Genomic DNA, 15947 nt, shown 5'->3' with positions numbered 1-15947 from the left:
GTGTAAGGTTTCAAGCAGCGTCGCTGAAAATGCTCCTGCCTTTTCTCATGCTGAAGCCTCATTGCATCTCATAAAGTGGCCTTAGGCCCGAGGCAGAACACACCACTTGCCAGGTTTTTTAAACAGTGTCCTGTTTGATAAGTAGCAGATAAGGCCAGGACTCTTCCAACCCTGATGATACTGTGATACTGTGACTCCTGCTTGCTTGCTTGCTCTTCAGCTTTATAAATACTAAAGAGCAAGTGCCAAGAGGCTGGAGCCAGGCTCTTCTTGGTGATGCCCAATGACAGGATAAGGGGCAGTGGGTAGAAGTTGAAGCATAGAAAGTTCCATGGAAACATGAAGAGAAAATCCTTTCACTGTGAAGGTGACAGAACAAGCTGCCCAGGGGGTTGTGCAGTCTCTCTCTGGAGGTATTCAGGACCTGCCTGGATGTGTTTCTGTGTAGTCTGGTATAGATGATCCTGCTCTGGTAGGGTGTGCTGGACTGGATGAGCTTTCAAGATCCCTTCTAGACCCTGACATAGAATCATAGAATCAACCAGGTTGGAAGAGACCTCCAAGATCATCCAGTCCAACCTATCACCCTGCCCTATCCAATCAACTAGACATGCTGTGATTCTGTTTCTAGCTGTTTCTGAGTTGAGATCACATGGAAAAAAAGACTACTTCAAAAATGACATCCAAATTGAATTTCTGTGTTACTCTTGTATTAAATTTGCTTTACTATGTTTTCCTCACTGCCAGGATGGGAAATGTAATGTGGTACCTAGATCTGGTATTTTTAACTTCTGACATCACCATGAGTTTTAAGGCTTCTGCCTTTCACCCTCAGCCTGAGAGGGAACCACGAGGTAGAAAATGCTTGGTGGCTGGTCAGGCTGCACAGGGCCAGTAAGAGTAAAGCTGCTTTTCCACTGTGGAAAAAAAAGGTGCTTCAAAACCATGCAGAGCAAAAGTGTTCTGAGGAAAGGAGATGCTTGTTTTGCGCAGTGCTGGAAAGCAGATTCTGGTTTCAGGTTCTCAATGCAGTTTTGATATCATGAAGGCATACCAGTGAGTTACTGGCCTTTATGTGGGTCATTTGCTCAGGTGTCAGTCACTGTTGTGCTGCTGGTACCTGCTGCCGGCAGGCAGCAAATGCAGCTTTCTGACCAGCTTCTGGGCTAGGAGTTCATTTCATGTGGTGAGGCTAAACTGGCTTACCTTGCAGAAAGCCTAGGAGGGCAGGAAACACAAAGCCAAACAGAGAGGGGGAAAAAAGGAAGAAAAGCACAAACTAAAAATCTTTATTCCCTGCATTTTACAAGCCCTCATGGATTTTGTGGCAAGGAAGCCAACGCTGTGCTAGGAATGCAGTAACTTTGATCTCTCTTCCACTCATATGCTAACATTTCCACTGCGATGGCAGGGCAGAACTGGCTCCTATGTAAGCTTACATTCTCCTGGCCTTTTAGGTGATGACAACTATCTCCATTGATCATGATATGTATATGTTAAAGGAAAAAAATATTTCTTGTTTTATTATTCTTTGTAAGCCAGCAGCATCAAAGGAACAGGCTGCCCTCGCTGCTCTCACAGCTGCTGCCTGTGTCTGTGCTGTATATAAGCTAAATTAATTGGAAAAACAGGGACAAAAAGGCATTTAGTTCAGGTCAGCCAGTTGGGCTACAGCAAATGCATGACAGGCTTAATTACTGTCTTTTGCCAAAGAGCAGGTTGGCAAGGGCAGGCACTCCAACCCCTTCTGATGAAATTTTGGACTTTTTCCAGTGCCTTTGGAGAAGAGAAAGGTCCCTACAGAGAGTTCAGATGCTGTTGTATTAACAGCGTAGGGTGATGGGGGAGAGTTACAGCAGGTTAGTCATCTTTGTCAGCCGTGAAGTCAGCTTTCAGCCTTGTTTTCGTCACAGCTTCATCCATAGCCTGAGGAGGCACCACAGCTCTCCCGTTGCAAGAAAGACATAGTGCATCAGTATGGTCTTGGGAAAGGCATTGGTGTCTGGAGCCATGCTAGAAAGAGAAAAGTAGGCAGCATCTTCCTTCCTGTGCCACCACATTTCCAGCATCTTTCATGGGAAGGAGCATCAACAAAAAAAGGTACTCTGAAGGAGCCACCTGTCTGGACTGCTTACAGTGCTTGGGTCTTCTGAAATGGCTTCTGTAGAAACATGCAAACTTGCCCTTTCAGGAGGAGCAAGCTGGTGAATGAAGGAAGTGGGCACAGTGTAGCTCCCAGAACACTTTTTCCATCTGCCCTGTGCTTTTGAAGATGTAAATGTGTTCCTGTGCGACCTGAGCTACATTTTATGGTCCTGCTCTGGCAGGGAGGTTGGACTCGATCTATGGAGGTCACTTCCAACCCCTAACATTCTGTGATCTGTGATCCCATAAGTGATTCAACATCTCAGTGTGTCTTCCATGTTGCACCAAGAATTAGTATGTGGTCTGCCAGGTGTGTGTTTCCCACTAATTGAAATGATTTTCTGCCAAGCTCCATGGGGAGAGGGTATTGAGGAGGCACCGTCCCTGGGGGTCTTCAAGAAAAGACTGGATGAGGCACTTAGTGCCATGGTCTAGTTGATTGGATAGGGCAGGGTGATAGGTTGGACTGGATGACCTTGGAGGTCTCTTCCAACCTGGTTGATTCTATGATTCTATGAAACCAAATATAAACTCATGCTAAAACTGGTGAGAGAAGTGTTGCTAATAACAGCTACAGTGAAAAATTAATTTCCTATCCTTTTTCTTTCCAGGCAGTTGACTTTAGTGGAAGGTCTTACATGTGCAATCAAGTTGCTATTCTTCAAGAAACGAATGTGTTACCTTTACAGTGTTTTTATTTATCAGGGCAGGTTTAGGCTAGATGTTAGGAAGAAGCTCTTCACAGAAAGAGTGATTGGCATTGGAATGGTCTGCCTGCTGAGATGTTGGAGTCACCATCCCTGGAGGTGTTTAAAAGGAGACTGGATGAGATGCTTAGTGCTGTGGTTTAGTTAATTAGAAGGTGTTGGGTGATAGGTTGGACTCAATGATTTTGAAGGTCTTTTGCAGCCTGGTTACTTCTGTGATTCTGATAATCTAGCTGCTTTTTGTTTGTTTTTTCTCTTTTGTCTTCCAGGCCTTCTGCCTTATCTAGTAGCCCAACGTACTCAGAGCTTCCATTCCTTAGAATCTCACCACACCGAAATCCTGCTGCGACATCCGAGTCTCCCTTCAGCACCCCTCACCCGTACATTAACCCCTACATGGACTACATCAGGTCCCTGCACAGCAGCCCGTCCCTCTCCATGATCTCTGCAGCCCGCGGCCTCAGCCCAACAGACGGTGGGTTAAAGACAGGCTTCCTGTTTTCTCTCTTTGTAGCAACTTCAGTTATATTAATCTTGTCAACATCTTTCCCCCTCTCGTTCAGAGCAGCTTCAGCAGGTTTGTCAGACATATTCATTATGTCATAAATGTTTCAATACTTCATCAGCCGATCACAGCTCATTTGTACATCTCAGAAATGTTGAAACTTCAGGGAGAAGGGGGAAAAAAAAAAAAAGGGCAGCCTTGCCTCATTCAAAATTTAAGGTGGAAGGGTGGGGTGGTGTATTTCTTGTGAGATCTTTTGTTTGTGAAGCTGGCCCAGGCTGTGTTTCGGATCTCCCAAGAAATCCCACTGGTTCGAGCCAGGTTCTTCAGGAGTGTGCTTCATGGACTTCCTCACCTGCTACAGACTTGTTAATTAAAACAGTGTTTTCCAATCATGTGCAGCATGCATGGGCTCGTTGTATTTAATCCATGGGTCTGTTAAAGTGGTGTAGAATTAATTCAGTTTACCCTTGCTTGTGACACGGCCAAATGAAGTGATGCTAACGTAGATGGGGCTGACGACCAGGACTGGCCCCTTTAGTTTGGGTGTACTTGAATTCAAGTCTTGGTGTGACTCTGGCCATTACTTTCCAGCTTATTTGGGTTTAAATGACCTCCTGTGATTAGGTGAACTCTTGTGATTACTATGGCACATTTCATTTTGATGGGGCTGTTGCTGAAGTGAGCAATGAATAGAGCTGCAGAAAGATGCAGTCTTATTAGCAGTAGGTTTTTCATTAACAGAGTAAGCAATCTGACATTTCAAATTGTAGCATTTGCTGAAGAGAGCTAAAACATAATGCACTTGGAAACAAATACATGGTGAAGATAATGAAACTGTTAGTTGAACTATGAGAAGGATCTTCCTAGTGTATGCAGGAACTTACCAAACAGAGTTAAACTGCCTTTAGCTGAATTTGAAAAATGAGTGGTGCACTCCATCCAAATGGATAACTAATTAATCTTCACTTATAAGAACATATACCTTAACAGTTAATCCATTAGTTATGGGCACATACTCTTATGAGAATAAATTTTAATGACCTACTGTCAGTCAAGGTGTATGACGTGCACACAGGGCTTTCCTGGAAGCACTTTGGATGTTGCACAGATCCTTGCTAATTCTACCTTTTGTGTTTTAGCCCAAAGTACTGGGGGGAAAATGAACAGTTTGAATGCTCAGAAATGCACATTTGGACTCAGGGTATTTTTTAGCTCTTGATTCAGGGTAAACATGGTAGAGCTGTAATGTAATGGCATGAATTATGCTTGAGCGTGTCCAGAGAAGGGCAATGAGGCTGGTGAGAGGCCTTGAGCACAGCCCTATGGGGAGAGGCTGAGGGAGCTGGGATTGTTTAGCCTGGAGAAGAGGAGGCTCGCTCAGGGGTGACCTTATTGCTGTCTACAACTATCTGAAGGGTGGTTGTAGCCAGGAGGAGGTTGCTCTCTTCTTTCACGTGGCCAGCACCAGAATGAGAGAACACAGCCTCAAGCTATGTCAGGGGAAGTTTAGGCTGGAGGTGAGGAGAAAGTTCTTCCCTGAGAGAGTCATTGGACACTGGAATGGGCTGCCCGGGGAGGTGGTGGAGTCGCCGTCCCTGGAGCTGTTCAAGGCAGGACTGGACGTGGCACTTGGTGCCATGGTCTGGCCTTGAGCTCTGTGGTAAAGGGTTGGACTTGATGATCTGTGAAGTCTCTTCCAACCTTGATGATACTGTGATACTGTGAATTGGGAGACCTCTTGCAGTGTATATTTGGCCTTTCCACAAAAGCTAATTTACAGAACACTTTGCTGTCTTTCCTACAGTAACCTTCAGATCACATTCCTGCAGTATTTAATTTGTGTTTAGGGTATGCTCCAGTTGCTCTTGGAAAGAAGGAAGGGAATGAAACCACCTGTCACATAACCATGTGACATCAACCTGTGCCAGTACACAGTGCTGAATTCGCTTGGATAGATATGGGCACATAGAATCAGTCAGGGTTGGAAGGGACCACAAAGATTATCTAGTTCTAACCCCCTTGCCATGGGCAGGGACACCCTACCCTAGATCAGGCTGGCAACAGCCTCATCCAGCCTGGCCTTAAACACCTCCAGGGATAGGGCCTCAACCACCTCCCTGGGCAGCCCATTCCAGCCTCTCACCGCTCTCATGCTGAAAACTTCTTCTCACCTCCAGTCTGAGCACTCTGAGATCCACTGAAGTGTCTGAACTGGCACCCAGCTGACCTCCCAGAAGGCAGAGATCTCCTAGAGGTGCTTTGCTGTATTCACCAAAGCAGTGGTAATCTCTCTGAACCTCTATGATGTCCCAGGCTAGATTTTGGTACCAGACAGCTAAATTTAGGTCTGTAGAATATAGAAATCTGCCTTTCATCTTGGTGTGTTGTTTTGCTATTAGGTAGTACAGAGAGGTCTGTGTGGTACAGGCGGTGGAGCCTTAGAGAACTATCCACTTTGCCTAGATACAGACACTTGGATGTTACCAGCTGAGTTTGGAGCTCCATCACAGCTACCATGGTGCTAAGATTCATCTTTCTTCAATATAGGTCTTGGGTGTTAGTTGAAGTCTCTGAAATACCTTGCCTTAACTCCAGTTGCTGCCTCAGAGAGGTTGTTTTTGCCTCAGAGGCCTGTTTCATACCTGCCAACCTCATGTAGGTGCCACAGATACCAACAGGCTTCCCAGGTGGCATGGTCACTCAGGTGTGGACAACACAGCTGAGTACCCTCTGTCTTAGCACTCAATCCCCTAAGCTTGGGTTGCTGACTGTACACATAACCGTAGCCTTTCATGAACACAAGCTAAGCTTAGTAGCTTAAGCTTCATTCTTTGGGTTTTAAGCAAACACACACTGCTTCATGTTTCCTCTAGGCTCACAGCTCAGCCTTGAGCACCTCTGCAGAACAGCCCAGGTGTTCTGCAGCGCTTTGTGAGAATACAGGCACCCGAACGAGGCATTGGGGATACTTCAGTGTGCATACTGAAAAGCTCTTCGGTTTTCTCTCTAGAATCCATAGTTTGTTGTGTGATCAAAAAGGTGAAGTACTTGATTGGATTCTTGGGATCAGATAGTTTAAGTCATGGCTTGGGCACTAGTAGAATGCAAATAACCCCCACTGTAACTTAAATAGGTACATGCACATAATGCACTGATAAACGCTGTGGTCTAAGCTGTATAGCATTTGAACTATGAGAACTTGGAATTTGTTACTGTTCTACTGCTAGGGAGATTTTTCTTGCTATCCTGACTGGTTTAGGCCAGTGAGATAATTAGGTCAGTATACTATTTGGCTCAGCTTGTCAACTCAGGTCTGGAGATGGTCAGGAGCCAAAACAATCTAGAACGTAACAAGGGGTGATTTAACGTTCACCACAAGTCTTGCCAGCTGTAATCAATGACTGCCACAGCAGCAGTAATGGTGGACTGCCTCCTCTGTTGTCACTTCGTCTTACCTAGCAGATCAGTGGGCTGGTGGTGGCCAGAGACTCATCTGAGTAACACAAGGGCATGGCTAAGGACTGAATTGTAGGTGCACGTAGAGCAGAGTGCTCAAAGCTCATCAATGCCCACAGTGCAGAAGCTCTGGACCAAAAAAAAAAGGAGCAGGGGCAAAGCTGAAGCTCCCCAGCAATAAACAGGAGAAAATTCAGGGCTGTGTGGGCCCTCCCTTTTACCCTTCATTTACCCTTCATGCAATACATCATTTAGTGAGCTAATTTTTTATGTTTGAAGAAGGTGGTAAAGAATGATCTTTAAAGAGCACCAGAGCATTTCTCAGCGTATGGAACATTTAGTAATGCAGTTATGTGCTCGCTCTGTTTTTCTGCAGCAGTTCACTCTAAAGTTTGCAGCCAATGTTATTGTTAGTTAACCCAGACACTTATGTCAGAAAGCTCAGGAAGCATTTTAAGTGTGTCTGGAAAGATACCTTGGTTGCCTACTACTGTAAAACTTTGTGAATCAGTGATTCAGTGTGATTTCCCCCTCGTGTAAAAATCACTCTGAATGTTTTTTCTTGCCATTTCAAAGCAGGTGGTGGCTGAAGTAGGTTTTGATATATTAAAGTGAGAAATCAATGTGTAATTTGCAAAAAATACCAACAACAGCATTTAATTTGCCCTGGCTCCTTTTTATGCCATTCCTGTTCCAGTTTGATGTGCATTTATTTTTCTGAACCTTTCCTTAAATCACTTTTATTTAACTTTATAACATGAAAAGCACATTCTTCCATTTTATTTGCTAAAAATAAACTGTACACCCTAGAAATCTGTTGCTAGATGAACTCCAATATAGTTTGGAAGTAATGGAGGTAAACTTGTTTTACCTCCTTTCAGTGTTAAGTGGTGATTTTTTTGCTTCTAAGGTTTAAAATTAAGGCCTGATTCTGTAATCTAAACACGAATTACCATTTTTTAGTGATCCTGTGTAAGTAACAATATTCAGGTTAAGTTTATAAGTCATTTCAGCTTAAAAGTTTGTTTCCACTAGAAATTCAGTTGCTGAAAGAAAAAAAAAAAGCACTCATGAAATAATATAAATAATATAAAAGTAACCTACTGGAATGTAGCCCATCAGCTGAAGAAGCTTGAAGTGTTTCAGGCAAACCTCTGTACTGTCTTCTATTTAGCAGAGTTTAGAGAAATATCAACTGTTGAGCAAGTGGGACAAATGAAGAGCAGAGAAGGAGGCTGCTCACCTCTGGTCACATAGCAAGTTGGGAGTCAGAATCAAGGAGATGAAGCCCAGCTTAGTTTATGAGTACTTCTCACATGAGCCCATGAGATGGCCCATCACTTGCTGTGGCATCTGAAGCCTGCTGAGACGAGACAGTATTAAAATCATGTGGAGTTTTGTTTGTGCAGAGTTGCCCACTAGTTGTTGGCATGCTCGAAAACTGCAGGGGAACAGAAAGCTCACATACCTTTACAGGACAGAAAAGCTAATCTAAGGCATTAGCAGATAACTGCATCACTGTTGGGATGTAGAATCCATCTGGTCTGTGGTTTTCACTCTGCCAACACACTCCTGTATCTACTATGCTTCTGTATGAATTTTGAAGGATGGTATGGCTACATGCATTGATTTCAGCTGTCCTCTCAACAAACTGCCCCTCTTTGTTCATGGACAACTAGTATTTGTCCTGAAAACATGCTTTACTCTTGTTAACTCCTAAACTTGTACACAGAGTGCCCATGTGGGTGAAACTCTTCTGGTGCTCCCAGCAGAGACCCCAGAAACTTTAATGTTTATGGACGTTTGGCCATGTGTTGTTACCTTAGAGACAGAGTCCTTTGGGCCAGGAATGAGGTAAATGAGACTCAAGCTCTAGAAAGGCTTTTCTGCTTTTTTTATGTCACTAAATAAATCATGCTAGTTTCCATTGCTGTCAGCCTGTCACTTTTTGGGTCACTTAATAATAAATACAAAACTATGAGCTCACCAGGCTCATTAATACTTTATGCCTTGCTGAGTTCTGAATGGTGTCTTTGCAGTGCCATTGGTTGAAACCTCTTGACCGGTGGTGGCTTTCTGCAGATGTTGCATTGCATTAAAAAATAAACAAGCTGCTTTAATAGCCCAGTGTGCTAAAACTTTCCTTCTTGTTTATCTTACGTCATTAATGGTGCTTTTTATGTTGTGTTTTCAGCTCCACACGCTGGCGTCAGTCCAGCTGAGTATTACCATCAGATGGCTCTGTTGGCAGGCCAGCGCAGCCCCTACGCAGACATCATTCCTTCAGCTGCCACCGCAGGAGCTGGTGCTCTTCACATGGAGTATCTTCATGCCATGGACAGTAAGTGATGTTTTCTAGAAATACAGAGAGGCAAACAAAGGTTGATTCAAGTGGGTTGGGAACTTCCCCCCACCTCACCCCCCAACTCAGGTGAAATTTACCAGACCAGCTCAGACAGCTTGGAATTAAGGTGAAGCTATAGTTACAGCACAGCTACGTTTACAAGCATATAGACACAATATATTTACGTGTATTTACAGTTAGATACAATTATAAATCATCATCATCATCATCATCATAGTATCATCAGGGTTGGAAGAGACCTCAAAATCATCCAGAAATCCAAACTTTCCCCACTCTGGACAAAGAAAGCCCAGAAGGGGCCAATGCCACCCTCTGTCTCTCCCCAGAGAGAAAACAGCCAGCAAGGCTTATGCGTTAGTTAGCTGGTCAGCCAAAGTTAGTGGAAGAGATTAGGGAAACAAAGAAAGAAGCAAACAGATCCAGCACCCAAAACCAAAGAAAAAAGATTTGTTTATACTTTAACTTTTTATACCTTTTAGCAAACCAGTGAATGATTATTATTATGAATGATCATTATTATTCTTTTACAACCAGGGATCTAATTTCTCTCATTGAAATATTCCAATCAGTCTTAAACCACTACAAAAGGGAGCTGTGGAGGTCATTCCTGGTTTGACCCAGGAGGCCTGCACACAGATGGAGAGGTGAGGCTGGAGGGCCAAAGCATTGATTGCCAAATGGACAAGGGTTATGTCAAGTCTGGAAGTAAACTTTGGAAGTGAGTTGGGAGAGGAACAGGACTGCTGCTGAAAACAGGTTATAAATTCTTTCCAGCAGGGCTGGAGTGCATTTGAAAATGTCCTTTTCTGCTCACAACCAGTAACTCAGTTTCATCGTTAGGATATTTCCCTGATGAGCTTTCTGTTAATAAAAGGTTTACATCTGGTTTTCCTTTAAGAGAGCATGCTTCCCTCCTTCTTAGAGGGTGCTAGAAATTCTTACAAGTTGTGTATCTTAAAGAGTGATAGGCTTTAATATATTTCTAAGGTAAAGCAGTTTGCTGAATTCTTAAGGATCCTGGCTTAGTTAAGAACCTTCTTTCTACACTTCAGCATCTTTCGGACCTCTCATCTGTCTCCCTTTCTCTGATGAAGGAGGAAAAGAGAGCACCCCATTCCAAACTGCTCATTGCTGCTGCCAGAAGGGATTATGCTTCTAGTCCATGAGATGCTTACATGCCTTCTGGGATGTACTCTCTTCCTTCCCACCAGGGAAATAAAAGGTGACAAGAAAAGGTGGTGATTGTTGAGTCTTGCTTGGTAGTGCAGAGCAGTACAATAGCATCAGACCACCTTAGTGTCCTACAGCTTTTAAAAGACTGTTAGCACGCAGTGTCTTCTTCCCTGCTGTTGGCAGCATGCCATAGCTGCTGATCTTAAGGAGTGTGGGAGCTGGGAGGTTTACCTCTGGAACGCATGGCAATATAGATAGCTACCCCTGCAGAACACATGCCTGGGAGTGTGAAGTAGCTGAATGACCAATGATTTTTACAAGAATCAGGTAAGACAGATAGTTGTGAAACTGGACAGGACAACTATTTTCATTTAGTCACCTTGATAGTGAAGGATATTTTTAATTAAGCTTCTGTTACCACTTTGCTGGTGGATTGCATTGTGATCTTAACAGTGATGTAACATAACTCCAACCCGCTTCAGAAACATAACAAACCTACACAAGCCTGGACTTAAACCAGAAATTAATGTATAGGCTTCAGTGCTCAAAACCATAAGAATATGATACTTCTTCCTTTGGATTTTGAGGAGAATAGGGGGAGACAAGGTACATTGCTAATGCACTTGATGCATGTTAATGGTATCTTAAAAAATGGAACCCCTGTTCTGCATAGTTCAGGTAATGTAAATCTGCTGCTGGCTTCCAGCTGCAAGGACAAATCCCCAGCCTGTATGAAGGGATGTGACCTCACTGAAGTAAAGGGATCATAGAATTATAGAATAGTTTGGGTTGGAAGTGACCTGTAAAAGTCATCTAGTCTAAGCCTGCTGCAGTGAGGAGGAATATGTGTTTTGTACTTTCAGTATTTTTGGTTCCTAGTGGAAAAGAGTTTCTAAATGTGTGTAGGTAGCATTAGCAAACCACATAATTGGATGCAGACTTGATTGAGTCTGTTCAGTGTTCAGTGTATGCAAGAAAACTTCACAAATCACACACAGAATCACACAGAGTGTCAGGGGCTGAAGGGACCTCAAAAGCTCATCCAGTCCAACCGCCCTGCCAGAGCAGGATCTCCTATACCAGATCACACAAGAATGCATCCAGGAAGGTTTTGAATATCTCCAGAGAGGGCAATCCACAACCCTCCTGGGCAACCTGTTCCAGTGTTCTGTCACCCTCAGTGTGAAAAAATTCCTGCTCACGTTTACATGAAATCTCTTATGCTTCAGCTTCCACCCATTGGCCCTTGTCCTGTCATCAGGTATCACCCAGCAGAGCCTGGCTCCAGCCTCCTGGCACTCACCCTTTACGTATTTATAAACACTGAATAGATCACCTCTCAGTTTCCTTCTCTCCAAGCTAAAGAGCCCCAGCTCCCTCAGACTCTCCTGATAAAAGAGATGTTCCATTCCCTTCAGCATCTTTGCGGCTCTGTGCTGGACTCTCTCAAGCAGTTCTATGTTCCTCTTGAACTGGAGGGGCCCAGAAGTGGACACAGTAAAACCAGAAGACATTCCAGCATTCATACAACTGATGACATTTGCACAGAGGACCTTCATGTGTTAGTAGCAATAATCCACACAGAACTGCAGCTTTTGCATGCCAAGAGAAAGTGTCTTGACCTGTGCCCATAACTTCAGCCCCTTCATAAAAGGTACCTAAACACTATCTCTTAGCAAGGCTATTTGCTGTCACCAGCTTTAGCTACGATGCATTTGAAATGCACTCTGTAGTTTGTTTTCTGTTTGTTTTTAAACACCAAGATCACACATTTGAGATTCATTATAGCAGCAACTTTTCAATTAGGGATTATTTCAGAGTTAAAGACAAAAACTGTGTGGCACTATTATGCAAATAGGTTATTTTTCAGCAGTAAACAGAGAATTAAAATAAGAGTGAATCCTAGTAGGGTCACTCAGCTCACCTCCTGTATTTGATGAGAATGTGTTTAGTCAGGCAATGGCTGCTTTTATCTAAATAGAGTATGAAGTTACCCTTTTACTTTGTAAAAACTAATTAAAACTACCTTAACTTGCATGGTTATACAGTAAATTAATTGTCATTAAGTAGGAATCTGAATGTCCTATCATTCATCATGCTAAAGAAAACCCCTTTCGTCTTTGTCAGATTTTGAGATTAGAAAGGAGAACAAAACAATTAGCAGGAAGCCAATATTAAGGCTTTTAGAAAATAAACAATACAAATGCCCACATTTGCATCTGATAACAGAGTCCAGTGATCAATGCAAAGCACTACTGCTGGTTTGGATCTTTCTTCTTTGGGGTTTTTATGTTGATCTTAAGGTACTCTTTTGCCTTTGCCCCTTCTTGTTAAGGAAACGGAGGAGAAATTGGTAGCTTCCCTTATTATCTGCTATCAAATTCTGGGCGAGTTGACTCAACTCACTCAAAGGCTGCTGCTCATTTATTCCACACAACAAGCAAACAGATACAAGCAAGGCATTGTCCTTCTTTCATGAAGCGAGTCTGTCTCCTAATTGTGTGTTTATACAGCATCTAGCACAGTAATTTGGCATCTCTGCCCTCTCCTCTAGTACAAATAATAATTCCAGCAGCAGCATGCACTGAGCACAATAGCATGGTGCATGCAGTCTATATAGTTTTGGGCCTTTTGTTCTGCTGTCTGGGACTGGAACACTAATTTCAAAGTGGGGATGATAGGGGTGGGAGAAGCATCAGTCAGAAAGGTAAATCTTGCCTAAAGAGCACTGGACTTCTTGAAGCCCTGAGCATCACTGTCTGATATATTGTGGAAGATTAAAGCCAAGTTTATGGATGTTTAATTGTCATTTTAAATCATGCCCTCCTGTGTGGCATGAAAAGAGGACCAGAATTCTCCTTGCTGCTGTGCAAGCTTCTGTGGCCAGAATCTCTGACCACGTCATCCTTTCGTCTTGCTTGTTGTGAAGGGGTTAGACGTGCTGTGGTCTCCAAGTGTGACATCAAAGTGATTTGGAGAGGAGAAGATGCCAACAACTGAAATTGCTCGTTGTGCCTCTAAAGATAGTGTGTGCCAAAACTCTTTCAAGCACCTAATTCCAAGCCATGGCCTTTTGGATTTGATGCCTGTGTTTTTCACTTGGAGAATATGTTTTACTCTGCTTTTAAGTTGAGTTCCATGGAAGCCAAGCAATATGCTCTCTGGGATATCTTGGGTCACCCCAAGAGTATTAATATCCTCACTCTGACTAACTTTTGTCTGTGCTCACTCAGAATGGAAGGTTTTTTGGGTTTCAGAGGTGGTTAGCACCAGCCTACCCTTTTTGGCATTAGAAGCACAGACAGCAACCCAGCTAACAATGAATTCAGCCAGCCTTAAGAGTTAAGCCAGTGTGAGAAGCTTTGGACTGGGTTGGATTTCTGATTTTCAGGCACAGTTGGAGAATCAGGGTGGAGTAGCAAGGCTATTCCTTTTCCTCTCATACTGAAGACAGATTTAGTGTTTTGAACACTAAGACAATTTATGACAGACTTTTATGAAATGAAAATGAAGTTTACACATCTGTGAGCAGAAAACAGAAGGAAAACCCCTTTAATGTGTAAGAGAAAATATCAAACTTCCATACTTCCAGCCTTCAACAAAAACTAACGCCTGAGACAGGTTCAGAGAAGTTTGATATAAAGGGATGGAATAAAAAAAAGAAAGGTTTGATGAAGTTTGATTTAAAGGGATGGAATAAATGATACATGTCTGAAGATTGCCTTATAAATGATTAAGCAATGCTAAAAACTTCAACTCAGAAATCAAATTCAATGGCAAATTTGCTGGATGGCATATTCCATTTTTGAAATTTATGATGGAGATAGATATCTGTTATTTTAGAACTGATCTCCACCCCAGGAATAAGATCTCTTCTGACACTCAGTGGATTTTCTGTCGGCACACTCTGGTCTTTAGTAACAGCTGCTGACTTTCTGTTGCTATTGTGCCTGCTCCAAAAAGGTGACATTCCTAAGCAAGTCTTCACTGGCAGCTTCTATCTGCATGTTTTGCCAAAACAACTAATTTTTTTCCACCACTTGCACAGAGGTAAAGGGATTTTTAGTGAGTCAGTGCTCCTGTATTTTTTGGTTTTGAAGCGTTATCAAGTAGGGAATGTAACGCTTTGGTGGGAGAATACCCTGAGCAGATGAACATCTCAGATTGCTACATAAATACTGAAGTGTTTGTATTTAAAGTAAATGTCTGGGCAAGACTGAGGTTTGGTTCAGTATTGTAATGGTTTGGGTGTTCATGGCAACCAGCAATAGAACAAGGGGACACAGTCTCAAGTTGTGCCGGGGTAGGTCTAGGCTGGATGTTAGGAGGAAGTTCTTCACAGAGAGAGTGATTGGCATTGGAATGGGCTGCCCAGGGAGGTGGTGGAGGCACCGTCCCTGGAGGTCTTCAAGCAAAGACTGGATGAGGCACTTAGTGCCATGGTCTAGTTGACTGGCTAGGGCTGGGTGCTAGGTTGGACTGGATGATCTTGGAGTTCTCTTCCAACCTGGTTGATTCATTCATTCATTCATTCATTCATTCATTCATTCATTCATTCATTCATTCATTCTAGCACTTAGGAAAATCACCCAGACTATACTCAGGCAAGCTGGAAATTGAAGAATGAAGCTTTGTATTTACATCTTAGCACAATATACAAGCAGGTGTTTACAATCTGTACAGCTGTATACAGAAATATACAAGTTAAAAAGTAATACAGAAACAAAACAACCCTCCCAGAAACCAGAGTCCCCAGGAGGGGCTCCCAACCACCCTTCCACCTTCTTCCCACCCCTTTACCTTACCCCAGACTTTGCCTTATGTTCACAGTGAGGTTGGAGGATCGGCCAGGGGAGTTAGGAAGCAGACAGATTAGTTAGGCAGCAAGCTAGAGAGAGAAGTGCATACAGCCCAGAGCCCAAGAGCAACTCTCTTATCTGTGTTTATGTTCTTGATTTTTTATCCATCTCAGCAAGCCTGTGAGTGCAGTAGACATCACCATCATTTCCTTTTCACAGCCTATAATCTAATTCCTCTCACTAAAATATCCCAGCTAGGTTCAAACTAGCACAAGTATTCAAAGGCACTGACAAATTGTGACCTATTCCTTTTTATAGCAACACACTAACTAAGGCTGATGTTCTTTCAAATTAATAGTTTAGCAAACGTCCTGCAGCGTGGTCAGCTCATGCTTAAGTCTCTTTAGGCATGTGAAACCTAATTAAACCATGAAGATCTGAAAAAACAGTAATTCCATTTAATTGTATTTTCAGTTTTGAAAGTTGTGGCCTCCCTTTAAGCGAATCCCTTTCTCCTGTGGTCAGACTACATAGAGCTCTTGCCTGGCCTCCTGCTGTGAAGCAGAAATAGTCCTTTTTTTGCTGTAGGCTCTTGCCCCTTAGAAGGTTGTTCCCATACCAGGTAAATGGAGAGGACTACCAAATTCCCAGATCTAGGTGGGGCTTCAAACAGGCAGTACCTGGGGGAGAAGAAGCAGCCCAAGGTTGCAGCATGGTGTAGCTGAAGCCTGGGCTCTACCCCTCTAGCTGGGAATGGTGTCTTTATCCATCACTGGCCACACTTCTGGTACAAT

The 15947-nt window shown here is 43.2% G+C and overlaps 1 protein-coding gene across 7 annotated transcripts in view; it reads left to right on the top strand.

Annotated features, from left to right (window-relative positions):
* The window catches only part of GLI3 (GLI family zinc finger 3), a 257010-nt gene that overhangs the window by 172408 nt on the left and 68655 nt on the right, over positions 1–15947 (top strand). For all 7 annotated transcript variants that reach the window (XM_064169911.1, XM_064169912.1, XM_064169907.1 and 4 more), the window contains 2 exons: positions 3122–3327; positions 9011–9157. In XM_064169911.1, the coding sequence (XP_064025981.1) occupies positions 3122–3327; positions 9011–9157 (353 nt within the window). The remainder of the gene's footprint in view (positions 1–3121; positions 3328–9010; positions 9158–15947) is intronic.

This window comes from Pogoniulus pusillus, chromosome 32, assembly GCF_015220805.1.
Source record: "Pogoniulus pusillus isolate bPogPus1 chromosome 32, bPogPus1.pri, whole genome shotgun sequence".
Classification (NCBI taxonomy): domain Eukaryota; kingdom Metazoa; phylum Chordata; class Aves; order Piciformes; family Lybiidae; genus Pogoniulus; species Pogoniulus pusillus.
Note: the sequence above shows the minus strand (reverse complement) of the source record. Positions and strands in the feature narration are given on the sequence as shown.